The following is a 22,554-nucleotide window of genomic DNA, read 5'->3' on the forward strand; positions in this document are numbered from 1 at the left end:
CACACAGAGCTGAGGGCATACCCTCCCACACAAACACACTGCTCCCACAAAGAAGCTCTGTGCATGGGTGAACACTCACACCTCAAATCTGAATACATGCATAAAGTGCTGGAAAAGGTAGAGAGCATATTGCAGGAAACTGCATGTTTGTACATACTGAGCTCGCGATAGACCACTGCAAATGCAAAACACCTATGCTACAGCAACACAATGCAGCCTGCGCAGGTAACAGTACCAGACTACTGACAAGAATAAACAAAGGATAGGAAGGAGACCTGGGAGTGGCACTGCGATTTTTAGGTTTTTAGTGTTCAAGGTCTCTGACATAAGAGTGATATATATAAAATATATCTACAGTACAGGTCAGAAGTTTGGACACACCTACTCATTCAAGGGTTTTCTTTCTTTTTACTATTTTCTACATGGGAGAATAATAGTGAAGACATCAAAACTTTGAAATAACACATATGGAATCATGTTGTAACCAAAAAAGTATAAAACACATCGAAATAAATGATATATATACTTAATTCTTCAAAGTAGCCAACCTTTGCCAAGAGTGTGCCAAACTTTCATCGAGGCATTATCTCAACCAGCTTCGCCTGGAATGCTTTCCAACAGTCTTGAAGGAGGTACCACATATGCTGAGCACTTGCTGGCTGCTTTTCCTTCACTCTGCTGTCCAACTCATCCCAAACCATCTCAATTGGGTTGAGGGCGGGTGATTGTGGAAGCCAGATCATCTGATACAGCATTCCATCACTCTCCTTCTTGGTCTAATAGCCCATACTAGCTTGGAGATGTGTTGGGTCATTGTCCTGTTGAATAACAAAAGATAGTCCCACTAAGCGCAAACCAGATTGGATGGTGTATCGCTGCAGAATCCTGTGGTAACCATGCTGGTTAAGTGTGCCTTGAATTCTAAATAAAACACAGACTGCAAAGCAACGCCACACCATTACTCCTCCTCCATGCTTCACGGTGGGAACTACACGTGCAGAGATCATCCGTTCACCTACTGTGCATCTCACAAAGACATGTTGGTTGGAACCAAAAATCTCAAATTTGGACTCATCAGACCAAAGGACAGATTTACATAGAGCTTGATGGTTTTTGCAACTGCACTTTCCGCATTGACTGACCTTCATGTCTTAAAGTAATCGTGGACTGTCGTTTCTCTTTGCTTATTTGAGCTGTTCTTGCCATAATATGGACTTGGTATTTTACCAATTAGGGCTATCTTCTGTATACCACCCTTACCTTGTCACAACAAAACTAATTGGCTCAAACACACTAAGAAGGAAATCAATTCCACAAATTAACTTTTTATAAGGCACACCTGTTAATTGAAATGCATTCCAGGTGACTACCTCATGAAGCTGGTTGAGAGAATGCCAAGAGTGTGCAAAGCTGTCATCAAGGCAAAGGTGGCTAATTTGAAGAATCTCAAATCTAAAATGTTTTTTATTTGTTGAAAACTTTTTTGGTTACTGTATTATTTTGTGTGTTTTTTCATAGTTTTGATGTCTTCACTATTATTCTACAATGTAGACTCTACAAGGTGTCGAAAGCATTCTACAGGGATGCTGGCCCATGTTGACTCCAATGCTTCCCACAGTTGTGTCAAGTTGGCTGGATGTCCTTTGGGCGGTAGACCATTTTTGATACACACAGGAAACTGCTGCACGTGAAATAAACAGCAGTGTTGCAGTTCTTGACACACTCAAACCTGTGCACCTGGCACTTACTGCCTTACCCTGTTCAAAGGCACTTAAAAATGTTGTCTTGCCCATTCAGCCTCTGAATGACACGCATACACAATCCATATCTCAACTGTCTCAAGGCTTAAATATCCTTCTTTAACCTGTCTCATTAACACTGATTGAAATAGATTCATACTATGACATGGAAAGAGCAGGTGTTCCTAACATTTTGGACACTCAGTGTAAATTATTTATGCAAATTCAGAATCCTCCATATCTGCCACAGTATGTTTTTTTATTTTTTTTAAAAAATTGGATAAAAAAAGAGCACTGCTTAATTAAAGGTAAAATCCACTCAAAAACGTTTGTTATTTGTTAAATTAGTCCACTGATGATGCAGTCCTAAAATGTTTTGCATGTCAGCAGTCAAGGTTTTAAGGATTTGGGCTTCAAGCAGCAAAGTGTAACTTTCCACACCATCCCGATGAAGCAAAATGTGGATGTGGCCGATGACACTTGTCTTCTTCAACTTGACTGTATCAATAGTGGACCAATGAAGAGGATTTTCCCTTTAATATTGCATAAACCCAACAAAAAAAACGGAAGCCCTCACACATCTCTCACCTTCCTTGGAACTCTAAATGCCAAACACCACTGTTCCACAAAACATTGCCTGTAGGGAAAAACCCAAATACTAAAACACCCCCAAAAAACAATCCATGAATAGCTCCTCAGTGTATTGTGGATGGTGTGTTGTTGGGATGGGATGACAGGACACACACAGAGATACACACACACACACACACCTGTATGGCGGTTGCATCTGGCATGCTCAGCCTGCGTACAAACATCTGGCTCTGTCCACTCTGGCTGGTGACGTATCCCCCGGAGCTCCAGGTGCCGCTGTGGGGCCGGCCTGTGTTATAGAACATAAAGGTGTCGCTCCCCGACGTGGCCGTCATACATGTCTTATAGCAGTACGTTTTGGTCATGGAGCCGTTCCCCCGCACCTCGATGTAGTGAGGTTCAACCTTCAGGTCCCTCCGCAGAGCAACGTTGTTGTTGGGTTGACCCTGACCTCCTCCACCTCCCCCACCACCACCACCTCGACCCAATGACCCTCCACCCCCACCAGCCGAGGTGCCCCCCTCTGGGACACTCTTTTGGGACACACAGCAGGGCGAGCAGGAGCCGGGCTGGGTGCAGTAGGCGTGGCAGCGGACGATGGCCAGCACCACAATGGTGACAAGGAACACAAAGGTGGTGGCGCTCAGGGCCACGATCAGGTAGAGGGTTACGTTGGAGAACAGCAGCGGGCTGTGAGGCCTGATGATGCGTTTGGGGTCAGGTGTCAGCTTGGGTGGCAGCTCCATGACGTGCACATTGATGGTGGCGGTGGAGGAAAGCGGCGGGAGGCCATGGTCACGGACCAGAACGGTCAGCAGGAAGGAGGTGGAGTTGTCCTCGCTGACACGCCGCATGGTGCGGATCTCCCCCGTGTGCTCGTGGACTTTAAACAGGTCCAGCTCGGAGGTGGTCTGCTCCAGGGCGTACACCAGCCAGGCGTTCTGACCTGCGTCCCCGTCCCACGCCACCACCTTGGTCACCAGAGCCCCCGCCTCTGCATTCTTCATCAGCGTCTCGGTGGTCCGCGTCCCATTGGCTGGAGGATGGACTACCCTGGGGGAGTGGTCGTTCTGGTCCATGATGTAAACGTAGACTGTTGCTACGCGGCTGAGGGGCGGCACACCACCATCCTGGGCTTTCACCTGGAAGTGGAATTCTCGGAGCTTCTCGAAGTCGAAGGCTCGCAGGGCATAGGCCTCTCCCGTGTCGGGTTTGATGCTGACGTAGCTCGCCACAGGGATGCCGTGGTTGTTGTCATTGAGGACGGTGTAGGTGATGCGAGCGTTCTCCCCAGCGTCTGCATCCATTGCCTTTACAACGCACATCGATGCGCCAGGTGCATTATTCTCCGTCATGTACACTGTGTAGGAAGTCTGTTCGAAGCGGGGAGGGTTGTCATTGACATCGGCCACGTCAACTTTAATGGACATGTGTGAAGACAGGGCTGGGGTTCCCCCATCGATGGCGGTTACTGTGACGTTGTAGGTGGAGATGGTCTCTCGGTCCAGGAATGCAGCGGTGACCAAGGTGTAGTGGTTCCGGAAGGACTTGATCTTAAAGGGGACACCAGGTTGGATCTCCAGGGTCACCTGTTTGTTCTGGGCGGAGTCCCGGTCGTTAAGACTGATCAGAGCCACCACGGTGTCAGCCCGTGCATCCTCCCGGACCGGGCTGGAAAGAGATGACAGCACGATTTCAGGAATGTTGTCGTTCACATCCAAAACCTCCACCACCACTTTACAGTGGACTACCACTGCAGAAGGACCCCTGTCCATAGCTTGTATGTACATCTCATAGGAGTTAGTCTCCTCATAGTCTATGTTTTTCTTCACTCTGATCTCTCCTGTATCTGTGTCCATGGAGAACATTTGTCTCACCCTCTCTGGGGTGTAACTGCTAAAAGAGTAAAACACCTCCCCGTTTGTGCCTTCATCCCGGTCTGTGGCGTTTAACTTTATCACTAGAGCGCCCTTGGGCGAGTTCTCCGAAAGTTTCACTTTGTACACAGAGTTGTCGAACACAGGCACGTTGTCGTTGGAATCCAGGACACGCACGTTGATTTTGGCTGTACCTGTGCGCGCCGGAGTGCCTCCATCGACAGCAGTCAGTATCAACTGATGAGATGGTGTATGCTCACGGTCAAATGGCTTTTTGAGCACGAGCTGGATGTTCTTGCTATTTGTCGCAGGCTTGTTGGAGTCCAGCGCGAGGTGCTCATTGTTGCTGAGCCGGTAGAGGCGAACTGAGTTGGAGCCTTCGTCTGCATCCTGCGCGCCCTCGATGGGGAACCGGGACCCAGTTATGACGGACTCTGAGATTTCCAGCTGGTACTCGTCCCGGGGGAACTGTGGCGAGTTGTCATTCGCATCCAGAATCTCCACCTCCACATTATGCACCTCGAGCGGGTTCTCAACCCCCACTTCTAGGTTGAGCAAACAGGTGCCACTGAATTCACACAGCGTCTCCCGGTCGATGCGGTCACTTACCGACAGCTTGCCATTTTTATGATTTATGTTGAAATATCTCCGTGCGCTGTCCGACGTGATTCTGACGCGTCGGGAGGAGAGCTTTTGCAGGTCCAGACCCAAATCGCGAACAATGTCGCCGACCACAGCCCCATTCTCTAGCTCCTCCGGAATGGTGTATCGTATTTGTGCATTTGTAAGGCCACTGAGTAGAAAAATTACCAAATAAAAAGTAAAAGGCACATTCTGAGTTATGCTGTAACAGCATCGCACCGCCACAGCCATTGCAAGCAGGCAGGATCCGCAGACGGATTAGAGAAAGCTTTCCATGCGTCCCCACGCGCAACATTAAAAACGGGGGGAAGAGTCCTTGAGTTACCCCCTACTATGTGCAGGACGACCAAAACATCCTCTCCGGTACATGTGCTTGTTTTAAATAGCGTTTTTCCGTTACATCCATGTTTTCCTTTGTTCGTTTGGCTACTGCTTTTTTCTCTTCTCTCTCCGCGCGGCTGAATCTTGTTCCCCTCTCACGGGTGCTGACTATCGCTCTCTCTCTCCCTCTCCTCTCTCTCCTCCCCCCTCCCTCTCTCCCTATCTGTGCAATGGTGTCTGTGGGAAGCGGGGGAGGGGGAGCAGTGCTCTCTAACCGTACTGGCTGCATTTCACCGATTGAAAACAACGTCAAATGAAAATAAAAAATACATTAATACCTTGAGAATAGCAATAATAGCAATAATTGTATTGCAATTCATCATTATTTTTAACCGTCGGTCGTTTTTCTATTTTTTGAGAGAGCGCGCTCGAGCAGGCTGTGTTTTTTTATCAGAAAGGGAGAGAGAGTGAGGGAGCGAGCGAGCGAGTGCCACCGCCCTTTTCATTGTGTGCGGCAGATACATTGCTGATCTGATTTAACCGTACGCCCAAGCGATTACTTCTCTCTTTTCATTGATCCAAACCTGCCATTAAGCCAAAGCTCTGGACCCAAACGAATACATAGAAATAACAGGAATAACGGACATTTAATCGAAAAGTCTATGGAAATAGATCAATAAATTCAATAACAAATTAAATGTATTTGTGCAGCAATTATCCTCATAAAAGTAGTCGTGACATTTGAAGTATAATCACGGCAGTTTATTGAAATATTTGCATTCTTGTAGAGAAGAGAGGCTCTGCCCTCATTAGAATCAACAGGGCAGTGCAAATCAAGTTAGGCTGAGCATTATAATATGGAGTTAACCAACAGAGACAATAGAACGAGAAAAACAACACAAAGATAAAAAATGAAAGCTGTATGTATCCCTCTCCTCTATTTGGGTACAGCAGCTCTCAAAACAAAGCATACTCTGTCCAGTGCTCTCTCGCTGTCCCACGAGCCATAGTGCTGAAATATTGCTGCTCGCGCCCTCCTCTCACTTACTGCCCTGTGAGTGACAGCTGGGCTGATCGTATATTAGGACTACAGGGGTACTTGACTGCCGCTTCAGTTTCGCATCATATTACTCGCAGAACACAGGACCACCCCCTTTAGGCCTATATGTTATCATATGAAGCATGTTAACTCGGGGTGAGCGGGCGAAACGAACCAGGTCACCAACAAGATGCTCGAGACTTAGCCCCTCGCCATATCTGTCAAAACAAACTAGCATGCCCTCTTCTGTCAGACCCAAATTGCTGGAATAATACAGAGCTCGTGCACGCTGCAGATGTGGAAAGCACAAAGAATTTAGACTCATGTCGATTTGTTGACAAGCAGTTCTCCATTTCCTTTCGAAAGTCTCACTTGTCCCAAACATCTAAGCTATAGCCCAATACAATTCAGCAAATAAAAATGTCCACCTGGTGTTAAAGACCGACTTAAAAACAACTAGGGCTAACTGTTTGCCACCCCCAAAAAATATTTTGAATCGATGAGTGCTGGGACGGCTTTTACAGACACCATAACCCCTGGTAGTTTCAGAGATTGCTTTGGGGGCAGTTCACACCAAGCAATGGTAATGTAATAGTCTGGCAGACATTAATAGACACACACTGCCCTGTCTCCTGGCGCCTTGATATACTTTCGTTAATCCATTAAAAAGTGACCTCAGCTTTATAGACGATCGTGACGTGTTTAAATTTCTTGAAAATCCTGCGCCACCGACCCTTCTGACTTGACAATCACACTGTACACAGACTGTCTGGCTATATTAACCCTCCTACTGTGTCCCGGTCGAATTGGACCGATTTACAAGTTCTCTCTGAAAAATGTAATTAATTTAATCTGATTGTCATAAGGTTCCAAGACTTTGTTCATCAGATAGACACACTTCTTCTCCCAGACCCCCACATGCATGTGTGTTTGAGCACACACACACACACACACACACACACACACACACACACACACACACACACACACACACACACACACACACACACACATGGCAACCCCCACGGGAACATTCTCACAAACAATCGCAACATTGTTTCAATAATAAATATAACGCAGCTCTGGTATATAAGGTTTTTTTGAGGCCTTGCTCACAATTCATTCTGAGGCAGCACAATGACCAAACGATATGTGAGGCTCTTGATCATATCTTTGATTATGACACTGGTGAGGAGGAGAGTCCTTGTTAAACTTTGACACAAAGTAGTCTGTGATAAATATCACAATATGTTTCATCTGAGTATTGGTTATAGTCAAACTAATCCATACATTATCATTTTTTTTTTACTCAAAAACGAGTTGTATGAGCTCAGGTCAATGAGGCCAGGCCTAAAGGCCATAAATAGCAATTACAAGTTCAAAACGTGTAACGTTCACAAGAACTTACGTTGAAAAAAAGATCTAACACAACATTAGGTGATAATATATGTTTTATTATGGATTTATAATCAGCTGTAATGGGGCGGTCATTTTGAACCGGGAACACAGAATTAATTTACATGAAACGAACACAACATGAGGGTTAAATACATTTCAAGTACAATATAATTGCACAACCAACGTATGTTCATCAAATGTTGTAGGGGTGTTAAGCCTTTGATGGTTTTTAATTTAAATTCGACTCAATATCTCAAACATCTCAAACATCTGCACATGGGGCCGAGATGTCTCATATGCGCATGTCTTTCCGCAGGTGGTCGGATAGTAGCGTTAAATGCCCAAATCATCCCGCTCAGACTTTCCTCCTAATTAGTACAGTCTGAACCCATGTACCCCTATTAAAATCCAATTTAAATCAAATTCAATTCAATTAAGAGGGGGCCTCTAGTCCAAATGCGATCAGTACGACAAAGTGAGAGGGAGCATCTTTCGACACTAATTTCATTTCTACGCCAACGGCAGCGGTTCATACTGAATTGAATCGCGTCTCTCGTCTCATCTCCGAGCCCTTTACCTCTGGAAAAGCTCAATAGTTGGATAACACTCAGACAGCCAGTTTGCTAGACAATCGGCTTTCACACCATTCAAATTGATTGAGTCATGCAGTGAGTGCAGTGCCATTCAAAGCACCGCTAGGAAGGACATTGTGACCTAAAAGGTGATGTCATTGAATGCTGGTCTCATCATATGGATTTATGCAATCCAAAAGGAGACTGTCTGGGATCTTTTAGCATTACCTGGAGCCAAATTAATGTAAAAAAAAGGAGACAAAATTACAATATTGTTTTAGATAGACTGCCTTTGGTCATTCATTTGTGTGTATATTTATATCTGAATAAGTCAAACATTCAGGTTAGTAAGTATAGCCTGAGTGGTATATCTGTATGGTAGACTGAGCATGAAGTTGTTGTGCTGTGTTTATTTGGGATGTGGCCTCAGAGAGCCCCAGTGCCAGCCTGATTCACCCGGCCACCGGGCCACGCTACGCGCCCACACAACCCTTCCCTCTCCCAGTGCGGCTCCAGCTCTCCTCCACCGACCCCTTTGCCTACAGCTGTAAAAGGCGCTGGCAACCTGCAAGAAAGCCGCTCAGCGGTGAGTCACACCGTTGTTAGGAGTGGATGGATAGATAGCTGAGAGACTCTTCTTCACACTCCAAAGCCAGACTGAGGGGGTGGTGAACTGGGTAGCTGGAGATATACAACTGAAGAGAACAGAGATGGAACGGAACTTTCGTTAGGTTCGATGGGCCTAGAGGGAACTTTTCCTTTGTGCAGAGATGGACGTTTTGTGATTTTTTTTTACACATCAACTGTCCTTTTCTAACTCCAATTTAATTCCGCCGTGGAGATGAGACCGCGTGGGTCTCGTGTCAGTCCGTTCTCGTGAGTCTCAGAGGCATGCGAGTAGCAGAGCTCCTGACGTTTAGCAGATTCTCCCGGTGGTGCGCGCAAGATTTGTGTTTAAGGCAATTTGAGAGTGATAAAAATAGGAGACTATTATCTTGTCAATTGCACACGCCGTCGGATTTACACCTGTCCTTTTCAAATTCACTCTGTTGTCGCCTCTCTCTCGCTCTGTATATTGAGCTGTACACGGGCAGGTAACTGATCTCTCTTTCCCTGTACCTATTAGAGTCCCGCCCATCTGTCCCACCGTTAATTGCGCGCAACAGAGCTGTGGGTTGTTTTATTTTCACTCAAGGGGCTCGAGATTAAGTTATCTCAATTCCTTCTCCGGAAGACTAACAGACATATGTATCGCCAGAACAAACACGTCCTAATGCTCTTAAATGTATCCCTCTCTCTGTCTCTCTATCCCATTTTCTCTTGTCACCAACTCTTACCCTTCCCCACTCAATTCAATTCAAGATGCTTTATTGGCATGGTAAAGATATGTTAACATTGTCAAAGCAAGTGAAGTAGATAATATACAAAAGTGAAATAAACAATAAAAATGAACAGTAAACATTACACTCACAGAAACAGTAAACATTCCATTCTCCCCTCACTCTCACCACCCCCTCTCTCTCCCCTCCCAACTGCCTCACACTCCCCTCCTCAGAGCGTCTATCCCCCCTCTCTCCTGTCTCACCTCTTCTTCCCCCTTCCAACCCCTCCCTCTACTACCCCATCTCTCTGTGACATCCGCTGCTCCAGCTGGGAGAGCTGTGGCCGAGGGGCACCGGAACGTCTGAAGTGGAAACACAGGAGCTAATGTCTCCGCGGCTGCCTCTGCACTACACTGTCCCGTCTTCTATTAAAAAACACCCCGGAGAGAGAAAGGGAGCAGGAAGAGAGAGGGGGAGGGAGAGACAAGGAACAGGGGAGCAGGAGGATAGAGAAGGGAGAGCGACTAACAGGCGAGCTCGACAGTAGATAAAGGGAGAACTCTGAGTACGCGCCCTATCATCTCTTTTTGGAAATAGAGGAGCATTTTTGAAAAGTGTAATATTAATTACCTTCTCACCATCCATTATGCAAGATGGCGGACATATTAATAAAACGCTCTCTATTAATACACAGTAATCGTCCCTGTTTAAAAGCCATCATTTCACTCTCTAAGCGTCTGTTATCTCATGTGGAAGACCGCCGTTTGTGAGTCAGATTTCCCACAAACGACTGGGACCGGGACTGACTGGGCTTGGGGAAGAGTCTGAATGAGTGTCTGGGCTGGAGCCTCTCTTTTTCTCTCTCTGAGAGTCTTTCTTTGTTATTGTCAGCTGCTGTCTCGTCTGGTGTGCTTAGGGCAAGGAGTGATGACCTCATACATGTCCCGCCTCACCAGACGGAGTCCGAGCTCTGAGTCGCCTACTGTTCATCATGCAGACACACAGACAACATGGTTATTACACCGTGATTTTTTAAAACTGCAAAGTTAATACTTAGTGTTTAGGGCACCCAGTGAAACACATTACTTTTACATGACTATTGATGCCATATTTTGCTTTTAGAAAATAGATCAAATATATTTCTCTCTTTCGATCTTTCATTATTTTACACATGGAAATGCCTGCATGCTGTTGTGTAGGAAGACAGTAGTCACAGTGTCTGTGTTGAAAGGGGGAAAGGCCAGAGTGATAAAGAATCTGCATCGACAGACCGAAAATGACAAAACATCCATTTCCTCAGAGAAAATGAGTTAGGTTATAGCAGGAGAGGCTGACAACCATGAAATAAATATAATAGAAGTGCTGATAATCTAGCTACAAAATCACAATTTTATATCAACATTTTGTTTTCAGAATATCCACACCATCACGGAGAATTAAATCAAATGCTTGTTTTTCAGTGCATAAGCGTCCGGCCAAATCACACATTGAAAAAAAGAGTTCCATAAAAAAATGTGCTCAATGATGGAGATGATTCCATTATAACATTTTAAAATATTGATTTTGGCCTGTACTACTACAGCGCATAGAAACTCATTGAATAACACATTCATATGGCAAACATTTAGTCAAAACATAAATCATAACAAACAAGGTTTTGAAGTGTCTGTCCTAAGTCTAGGAGTCCGTCAGATGAAGGCCATAAAAATGGTCAAAGACACCCTAGTCATAGACTGTTCTCTCAGCTACCGCACGGCAAGCGGTACCGGAGCGCCAAGTCTAGGTCCAAAAGGCTTCTTAACAGTTTCTAACCTCAAGTCATAAGACTCCAACTTCAGACGAGTCTCCTGACACTTGTTTGTAGGTCAATCTGTTCGATGCTACAGACGTTTACGTGAAAATACCGATTTTGGGGATGTCTCTGTCACCTTTCCCCTCAGATGCGGAAGTGCGACTGGCGGATGTGGTGGATTGAGACTCATCCCTTGCAAAATAAACATAAATCTATCTTAAACTGAAGGATTTTGATGGGGATTTTTAATGTTATGTAACTGAGATTGACTCACCGGTGCGTCAATCGACTAGGGGATTACTTGATAGGTACAATATATTCCATGTTTTGAGGAACAGGTGGGAGATAGATGTTTTTCAGGAACTAAACGTATTAGAATCTGGGCCACAGAGAGCGAGAGAAAATCAAAGGTGTGGTGGGGTTCTGTCTCAGTGCCAAGAGCACTGCAGCTTGCAGCCAGGACAGGATGAGAGAGAGAGGGAGACAGTAGTACTGGGACCTCTATTGGTGTAAGGGGGTACTGCAGAGACAGTGAACTCCATCTACTGACTGCCATCGCTAAGCTATGTCACTACTGAAACCCGATTGCAAGCTGCTGAGTGTGCTTGTGTGCCTGTGTGTGTGTGTGTGTGTGTGTGTGTGTGTGTGTGTGTGTGTGTGTGTGTGTCCCAAGCCGCAGATCGCCTCCTTTCCTCTCCTTCAGTGTCTGACAGTGTGACTGTGAAGGGCAGATTCAGGCCCCCTCCAGAGGAGAGAGATGGAAACAAAATATGCTGATGAGAGAATCTGTTTACCAAGGACAACACCCTCACTCTGCAAGAGAGTATGTCTCTACCACAAAATTAGAAAATCACACAAGCCAGATTTAGCAGATTGGTTACAACACTCTGAGGTAAAAATGATCAATCCTTAAGCACAAAATCAGACCTAACCACCAGACACCCTACAGTCCTTCAGAAAGTATTCATGCCCCTTGACTTCATCCACATTTTATTCCACATTGTGTTGTGTTACAGCCTGAATTTAAAATGGATTACATTTTGATTTTATGCCACAAATTATTTTATTTTTTAAATCTGAAATGTCACAAGTCAGTAAGTATTAAGCCCCTTTGTTATGGCAAAGCCAAAATAAGTTCAGGAATAAAAATTCAGTCATGTCAGTATTCAACGTTAGGAGATGACGTGGAAACCAGCCACTATGGGCAACAGTGAGCACTGTGACCTTCAAGTAGGCTTTGGTTTTGCTAGGCCGTTGTGGACAGGGATGGTGGATGAGCGCGATAGGAGTAAGCATCTGCCTCTGTTTATATATGTATATATATATTGAAGCCTATCCCAAACCTTAACACTAACCATTTTAATGCCTAACCTCATCATCTCAGTGTCTAAAATCAAAGACTGTGTCAGCCAAATTTAAAACACCACCAAAAAGTACAGACACCCACTTTCTCAAAAGGTGATGGAGAGTTGGAGGTAGACCATTGGAGACCAACGGAGACAAAATGTCTTCTCTCTCTCAAAGAAACCGAACAATGCAAACCTACAATCCATTCCGGTGTAGACTAAGATTGGATTAAGTGGTCCACTCACCGGATGGTATCCCATGCTACTGTGGGAACCTGTCTAGCAAGATAGTTCTAACTAAGGTTCAGTCACTGTTACATGTAATGGTGCTAGATTTACATCCAGAATCATAAACGGAGAAAATATTGCTTTAATAGCCTAGCCAAAGCGACACGAAGGAGTGCTACAACTAAGAACCATCTCAGTGCACCAGTAATAGACTTAGGCCACTATAATCCTCAAATTCATTATTCATTATCACTGTTGAGTCTCTGAAGCTCAGTATTAGACTGGGTAGTAGACTTGTTATCATCACTGTGAAATATGAATACAAGTATGAGCTCCAGATGTTGTAGGCCAGGAATGTCTGGGTCACTAAATCAAATTCGTATTGTTGTTGCGTTTTAGGATGCTCACAATACTTAACCTTGGAACGATACAGATAAGTAACCAATCACTCTGAATTTTGACATTTGGGACAACTTCGAAATGTGACGTTTGAGAAACATGGATGAACGTCTAGTTCTGATGTGAGACTTTGAGAGCTGGTTGTAAAAAATTCCTTAACAAGTCACATAATAAGTTTCATGGACTTACTCTGTGTGCAATAACAGTGATTAACATTAATTGCACTTTGGATGGTGTATCAATACACCCAGTCACAACAAATATACAGACGTCCTTCCTAACTCAATTGCTGGAGAGGAAGGAAACCACTCATGACTTTCCCCAAGTGATCAATGGTGACTTAAAACAGTTACAGAGTTTAATGGCTGTGAAAGGAGAAGACTGAGGATGGATCAACAATATTGTAGTTACTCCACAATACCAACCGAAATGAAAAATTGAAAAGAAGGAAGTGTGTACAGAATACTATTTTTCCAAAACATGCATCTTGTTTGCAATAAGGCACAAAAGCAAAACAGCAAAACATGTGGCAAAGAAATTAACTTAATGTCCTGAATACAAAGTGTTTTGTTTGGGGTAAATCCAATAAAACACATCACTGAGTACCACTCTTCATATTTTCAAACATGGTGGTGGCTGCATCACGTTATGGGCATGCTTGTTATCAGCAAGAACTAGGGAGTTTTTTAAGATGAAAATAAATGGAAAAGAGCTAAGCACAGGTAAAATCCTAAAGGAAAACCTGGTTCAGTCTGCTTCACAACAGACACTGTGAGACAAATTCACCTTTCAGCAGGACATTTGAGCTGTTCTTGGCAAAGTATGGACTTGGTCTTTTACCAAATAATGCTATCTTCTGTATACCCCAACATCTACCACAACACAAATTGATTGGCTCAATCGCATGAAGAAGGAAAGAAATTCCACAAATGTGCTCAAATAGACAGACCCGTGCTATACAGCAGACCAATCCAAACTCATCTCTCGGCAAATCCAGCCCAATCATTATCTCAGCCAATCAAAGCTAGTGGGAAGGTTGCTGGCTTGTTCTCTGGCTAAACCAGCTAGGCTCGTAATTTAACAATTGTATTTGTATTTGTATTTACAGATGGCATACAAGTTTGCTATTAAGGTACATGAAAGTGCACAAGTTCGAGAACGCATTCCTGCAACAAAAAAAAGCATTTTGATAAAAAAAAAAGTTAACGTTCAAAATGGCTCTCTTGTTAAGTAGTGACCAGGGATATATGCCTAGTTTTCCTGAAACAGGTCACAAATGTACTTTTAACAAGGCACAACTGTTAATTGAATTGCATTCCAGACAGTGGCGATTTTAGCATGTAAATCTTGGTGGGGCAAAAAAAAAATCAAAAGTGGGATGTATGCGAGCAAAGCCACTACACAACACAACACTAAACAATACATGAATTGCACTATAGCAGTGATGAACGGAGTCCACAAACTGTTAGGGCCTAGATAAAGCTGTCCCAACAGCAGTCCCAACATCTTACCACTGCTAAAAATGGCTATCAGCGGAGCCTTGTCTGGCAGCGAAACAGTTCATTCAGCCTCATTTACTGCCTTTAAAAAAACATAGCTAATATGGCTGACTTGCTTAAACAAATGGGGTTTCTAATGACAATTGAGATGTACAAACTATGGCATAAGGGGACGACAAGTGGATAAGAGGCCAATTGTAATTTCGATTGAGAAACAGATGACTCACAAGTCTTCAACTGGCAGTTTCATTAAATAGTACCCACAAAACACAAGTCTCAACGTCAACAATGAAGAGGCGACTCCGAGATGCTGGCCATCTAGGCAGAGTTCCTCTGTCCAGTGTCTGTGTTCTTTTGCCCATCTTAATCTATATTTTTATTGGCCAGTCTGAGATATGGCATTTTCTTTGCAACTCTGCCTAGAAGGCCAGCATTCTGGAGTCGCCTCTTCACTGTTGACATTGAGACGGGTGTTTTGCGGGTACTATTTAATGAAGCTGCCAGATGAGGACTATTTCTCAAACTAGACACTCTAATGTACTTGTCCTCTTGCTCAGTTGTGCACCGGGGCCTCCCACTCCTCTTCCTATTCTGGTTAGAGCCAGTTTGCACTGTTCTGTGAAGGGACTGTTACATAGCATTGTACGAGATCTTCAGTTTCTTGGCAATTTCTCGCATGGAATAGCCTTAATTTCTCAGAACAAGAATAGACTGACGAGTTTCAAAAGAAAGCTCTTTGTTTCTGGCCATTTTGAGCCTGTAATCGAACCCACAAATGCTGATGCTCCAGATACTCAACTAGTCTAAAGAAGGACAGTTTTATTGCTTCTTTAAGCAGAACAACTGTTTTCAGTTGAACGGAAGTGTATATTTTCTTTACATTGTTTGCAAACTGATATGTGACAAGAATTAATGCCAAAATAATATACAATACCGGTCAAAAGTATTAGAACACCTACTCATTCAAGGATTTTCTTTATTTTTAAATGGTAGAAAAGTAGTGAAGACATCAAAACTATGAAATAACACATATTGAATTACATAGTAACCAAAAAAAGTTTTAGATTCTTCAGATAGCCACACTTTTCCTTGATGACAGCTTTGCACACTCTTGGCATTCTCTCAACCAGCCCACTCCTCCATACAGACCTTCTCCAGATCCTTCAGGTTTCGGGGCTGTCGCAGGGCAATACGGACTTTCAGCTCCCTCCAAAGAGTTTCTAATGGGTTCAGGTCTGGAGACTGGCTAGGCCACTCCAGGACCTTGAGATGCTTCTTACGGAGCCACTCCTTAGTTGCCCTGGCTGTGTGTTTCGAGTCGTTGTCATGCTGGAAGACCCAGCCACGACCCATCTTCAATGCTCTTACTGAGGGAAGGAGGTTGTTTGCCAAGATCTCGCGATACATGGCCCCATCCATCCTCCCCTCAATACGGTGCAGTCGTCCTGTCCCCTTTGCAGAAAAGCATCCCCAAAGAATGATGTTTCCACCTCCATGCTTCACGGTTGGGATGGTGTTCTTTGGGTTGTACTCATCCTTCTTCTTCTTCCAAACACGGCGAGTGGAGATTAGACCAAAAAGCTCTATTTTTGTCTCATCAGACCACATGACCTTCTCCCATTCCTCCTCTGGATCATCCAGATGGTCATTGGCAAACTTCAGACGGGCCTGGACATGCGCTGGCTTGAGCAGGGGGACCTTGCGTGCGCTGCAGGATTTTAATCCATGACGGCGTAGTGTGTTACTAATGGTTTTCTTTGAGCTCTCTTCAGGTCATTGACCACGTCCTGCCGTGTAGTTCTAGGCTGATCCCTCACCTTCCTCATGATCATTGATGCCCCACGAGGTGAGATCTTGCATGGAGCCCCAGACCGAGGGTGATTGTCCGTCATCTTGAACTTCTTCCATTTTCTAATAATTGCGCCAATAGTTGTTGCCTTCTCACCAAGCTGCTTGCCTATTGTCCTGTAGCCCATCCCAGCCTTGTGCAGGTCTACAATTTTATCCCTGACGTCCTTACACAGCTCTCTGTCTTGGCCATTGTGGAGAGTCTGTTTGATTGAGTGTGTGGACAGGTGTCTTTTATACAGGTAACGAGTTCAAACAGGTGCAGTTAATACAGGTAATGAGTGGAGAACAGGAGGGCTTCTTAAAGCAAAATGAACATGTCTGTGAGAGTCGGAATTCTTACTGGTTGGTAGGTGATCAAATACTTATGGCATGCAATAAAATGCTAATTAATTACTTAAAAATCATACAATGTGATTTTCTGTATTTTTGTTTTAGATTCCGTCTCTCACAGTTGAAGTCCACCTATGATAAAATTACAGACCTCTACATGCTTTGTAAGTAGGAAAACCTGCAAAATCGGCAGTGTATCAAATACTTGTTCTCCCCACTGTGTATATATATTTATTTTTTTGCAAAAAATGTGGGGCTCGAAGCCCCACCTGCCCTGAATGACGGGTCGCCTCTGATTCCAGGTGACTACCTCATGAAGCTGGTTGAGAGAATGCCAAGAGTTTGCAAAGTTGTCATCAAAGCACAGGGTGGGTACTTTGAGGAAAGTCAAATATAAATACATATTTGATTTGATTTGTTTTCTACATGATTCCATATGTGTTATTTCATAGATTTGATGACTTCACTATTATTCAACAATGTAGAAAATAGTAAAAATAAAGAAAAACCCTGGAATGAGTAGGTGTGTCCAACCTTTTGACTGGTAAATGTATGTAAACTTCTGTATTTCATTTTCAATAAATTTGCAAAAATGTCTAAACACTTTGGCGTTATGGGGTATTGTGTGTAGATGGGTGAGAAATAAAATCTATTTAATCCTTTTTGAATTCAGGATGGAACACAATAAAAATGTGGAATAAGTCAAGGGGTATGAATACTTTCTGAAGGCACTGTATCTCCTATTAATACATCCAGAGCAGAAACATATATCTTCAACACCTCCCGGTGCACTGAGATGAGATCAAAGACAACTATGCGGCAAAACTATTAACTGCATTGCATCATATCTGATTAATAACATTCTACTACTCTAGCAGCATCAGCATTTTAACTTTTTAAAACCATGTATTATTAAAGACTACATATACTTCTAACAAGAATCTCCATCTAAAGACTCAGGAATCTAAGGCCCTACTCGAAAGTGTTGTGCGGGTTTACCCCTGTGTATTTAACTCATTAATAACATGCTTTAGAACCTCTTCATCTCAGATATCAAATCGTAGTTTCAATAGAGATGATGATTCCTTTCCCATGTATAAAGAATGAGGTGGAGAGACTGTTCTGGATTTGCTTGGCTATGGCTTCCCCAGTGTATCCTCCCTTTCAGTGTAAAGGGTTGGATGGAGAGACTGTTCTGGATGCGCTTGGCTATGGCTTCCCCAGTGTATCCTCCCTTTCAGTGTAAAGGGCATGACAGAACTAAAAGCCATGTAAATCTCTCCCCTGGAGTCCTGGAAGGGTTAAACAGCACTTGGTCTGTCCCTGTTCTGCCTGAAAATAAATCAACAGATTCATGTTGTGGTAAACAAAGCTATCTGAGACAGCAGGCAGCCACCGATCCCCTCTATCACTCCACTCAGAACCCTGGCTTTGTGTCCATGCTGGGTGGATGGGGATGGATGTGGAAGAACCCTGTGGTTCTGAGCATGACAAAGCTAATCTAATGACTGCACAACAGCCTTACGCCATAAGGGGTGTGTGTGTGCATGTGCGTGTGTGCGTGCGCGCGCGTGTGTGTGTACGTGTGTGCGTGCGTGCGTGCGTGTGTGTGTGTGTGCGTGTGTGTGTGTGATTTGAGTGGGCCAGTGACGCATCATACTACTGAAACCCACTCAGTACCAGTCAAAGGACAGGCTGACTGGCTTTATGTAGCATTCACAGACATACTGTCAGGGTACTGTATTTCCCTTTAGATCAAAATCTAATACATTGTTTAGTAGACTACCTTGGGAATGAGTGTGTGTTCAGTCATTTTATCTGTGACCAATTCTCAACCCTTAGTATGTCCGCTTAACTGGGAAACACATATTTAATTGTTTTCTTCCTCCTCATCCTGACTGCCTCTCCTTGACCCTCTTTTACATGATATTTTACATGATCTCACACTCCCTGGTCAAACCTGTACCCTTATTGCTGTCTTCCTCTCCCTCCCTCTCTCTCTCTCAATCCCCTTTCCTCTCTCTATTCTCTCACTATGATGTTCTTCCTTTCCACTCTCTCTTTGTCCATCTTTGAATGTGATAAGTGAGAGGATGGCTTAGTGGGGGTGGATGCACATTTGCAGCTCTCTCTCTCTCTCTGAGAAACAGACTGGTGCACTATCAGTAATGAGGATCATCTCCATGGCAACCTCCATGGCAACCTCAGCTGAGCTCCCATCCCCTTGCCAAAACCCACACCCAGGAGGGAGGAAAACAGGAAGTGACGTTTTAACACACGTCCATGAAACAGAACCAGGACAAGGAGTCGACTGTCTGGAGGGGCCCAATTATCATTAGCCCAATCACATTGAACACGATGCAATCAACATCTGAGCCAGATCTCTGGGGGTAAGGGTGGGGTGAGGAGAACAATTCTAAGTCATGTTTTTGGGTCACAATAGTTGATCCCATCTGGATGGTTACTGAACCTAAATGACTTACAGTAGGTGAATTAGGGCCCTGCTGTGTAGAAATACCATCCAGTTCAGATGTGAAGCACTTAGCTGGCTACCTCATCCAGGATAATGTCCTTAGATAATCAATAATGTAATGCTTTTTGCAACACTGGGGCCAGCAGAGCAGAGGAAGAGGCTTTAAGCCAACACACATTAACTCACAGTCACTGCAATACACATATTAATAAAGAACTGACACACAGCTAAATACAAGACTACATACACTGCTGCTATTACAAAAGAAGAAACACACCACATATGCTGCAATACTATGAAATACAAATAATATATATTGCTATGAAGCAGAACAGACACACTCACACATACTCAGAGAACACACTGACAAACACACACACACCCACACACAGAAGTAGTGGTGATCTAAGGGATATGAATAAGCCCCTCGACCTCATTCCCCTAGCCCTTTGTCCCGCCTCCCCTGTTTAGCTGTGATTGACAGCTGGATTCCTGCCGGTGCTGTCAGCCCCGCCCAGCCCAGGGTGTACCTCTCTGAGACGCCAGGGCTCAGAGAGATCCCTGCTGCTGCAGCACAGAACGGAAAATTACCAGCGCCTCCCCCTCCTGTTCTGTCTCTCTCTCCCTCCCTCATCACCCTCTCTCTCACACACACAGTGAGCAGCAGTATACAGAGCGCATACTGAACCACTCAAAAGCAAAGAGACAGCTCCAGGCATTATTACTGGAACCATGCTGGAGCCATGCTGGAGCCATACTGGAGCCATGCTGGAGCCATGCTGGAGCCATACTAGAGCCATGCTGGAGCCATGATGGAGCCATGCTGGAGCCATGCTGGAGCCATACTGGAGTCATGCTGGAGTCATGCTGGAGCCATACTGGAACCATGCTGGAGCCATGCTGGAGCCATGCTGGAGCCATTATGGAGCCATACTGGAGCCATGCTGGAGCCATGCTGGAGCCATGCTGGAGCCATGCTGGAGCCATACTAGAGCCATGCTGGAGCCATGCTGGAGCCATACTGGAGCCATACTGGAGTCATGCTGGAGCCATGCTGGAGCCATGCTGGAGCCATACTGGAGCCATGCTGGAGCCATGCTGGAGTCATGCTGGAGTCATGATGGAGCCATGCTGGAGCCATGCTGGAGCCATACTGGAGCCATGCTGGAGCCATACTGGAGCCATGCTGGAGCCATACTAGAGCCATGCTGGAGCCATACTGGGCCCAAACGTATCAGAGAGAGAGATAGCATGGCAATATAGAGAATCTGTTATTTATTACTCTCAGACACCTAGTGATCTTCCTAACACACCCTGACCCACTTCCACATGCACAGCACTGCAACATTCAGAACCCCTGTGTGATCATAGAGAGCCCCAAAGCACATGGAGAAGACTAAAATATGAGCCAACCAAAATATCATACTGTGGCTCTGAGCTTGTATTTTACTTAGTTGTTTATACTGACCCACCACTCACTAAAATGAGGTCAGTGCATTATCAAATAGTATGAAATAATGTATTAACAAACAGGATACATCATAGCGCTTAATGTGAGGCAGTGCCTAAGAGCACACAATATTAACAAAACCACTTGAATGCCACTGGTTACAAACAAGCACCACTTTAAATGGCAAAAAGAAAGCTAAATCCACACAAGTAGATAGCGTTTGCAGTTGATATACACAGTTTGTGGTCAAATAAAAGGGTCTGAGCAGCTTACATGCTGAGCGGATCAAGCCGCCCTGACATACTTAGTGTATGTTAATGAAAATGGGGAGAATCCTGTTTACAGGGTGCTGAGGCAGATAGTGCACATGTCTGGGGAGAGGGATGATATTTCACCATTCCTCCTCTCAGCTGCTACCCACACACTCCCACAATACACACACACTCCCACAATACACACACACTCCCACAATATACACACAATCCCACAGATACACACACACACACTCCCACAGATACAGATACACACACTCCCACAATACACACACACTTCCACACACACTTCCACAGATACACACACACTTCCACAGATACACACACACTTCCACAGATACACACACACACACTTCCACAGATACACACACACACACACTTCCACAGATACACACACACACTTCCACAGATACACACACACACACACAGATACACACACACACTTCCACAGATACACACACACACACACACACACACAGATACACACACACTCCCACACATACACACACACTTCCACAGATACACACACACACACTCCCACAGATACACACACACTCCCACAGATACACACACACTCCCACAGATACAGATACACACACTCCCACAATACACACACACACACTTTCACAGATACACACACACACTTCCACAGATACACACACTTCCACAGATACACACACACACTCCCACAGATACAGATACACACACTCCCACAATACACACACACACACACTTTCACAGATACACACACACACTTCCACAGATACACACACTTCCACAGATACACACACACACTTCCACAGATACACACACACACACACACAGATACACACACACTCCCACAGATACACACACACTTCCACAGATACACACACACACACTCCCACAGATACACACACACTTCCACAGATACACACACAGTCCCACAGATACACACACAGTCCCACAGATACAGATACACACACGCACACACTCCCACAATACACACACATACTTCCACAGATACAGACACACACTCCCACAATACACACACACACTCCCACAGATACAGATACACACACACTCCCACAATACACACACACACACTTCCACAGATACAGATACACACACACACTCCCACAATACACACACACACTTCCAAAGATACAGATAAACACACACTCCCACAATACACACACACACTTCCACAGATACAGATACACACACACTCCCACAATACACACACACACTCCCACAGATACAGATACACACACACACTCCCACAATACACACACACACTCCCACAATACACACACACACTCCCACAGATACAGATACATACACACTCCCACAATACACACATACACACTCCCACAATACACACACACACTCCCACAATAAACACACATACTACCACAGATAAAGATAGACTCA

The 22,554-nt window shown here is 44.6% G+C and overlaps 1 protein-coding gene across 7 annotated transcripts in view; it reads right to left on the minus strand.

Annotated features, from left to right (window-relative positions):
• Nucleotides 1–22,554, minus strand: part of LOC139390584 (protocadherin alpha-C2-like) — a 178,852-nt gene that overhangs the window by 33,608 nt on the left and 122,690 nt on the right. The window contains exon 1 of one of the 7 annotated variants that reach the window (XM_071137793.1): nucleotides 2,510–5,333. The exons of the other annotated variants lie outside the window; for them this stretch is intronic. Coding sequence (XP_070993894.1) covers nucleotides 2,510–5,080 — 2,571 coding nt within the window. The 5' untranslated portion in view covers nucleotides 5,081–5,333. Of the gene's footprint in view, nucleotides 1–2,509; nucleotides 5,334–22,554 lie in introns of those variants that run through there. 7 annotated transcript variants of the gene reach the window in all.

Source organism: Oncorhynchus clarkii, chromosome 31, assembly GCF_045791955.1.
Source record: "Oncorhynchus clarkii lewisi isolate Uvic-CL-2024 chromosome 31, UVic_Ocla_1.0, whole genome shotgun sequence".
Lineage (NCBI taxonomy): Eukaryota > Metazoa > Chordata > Actinopteri > Salmoniformes > Salmonidae > Oncorhynchus > Oncorhynchus clarkii.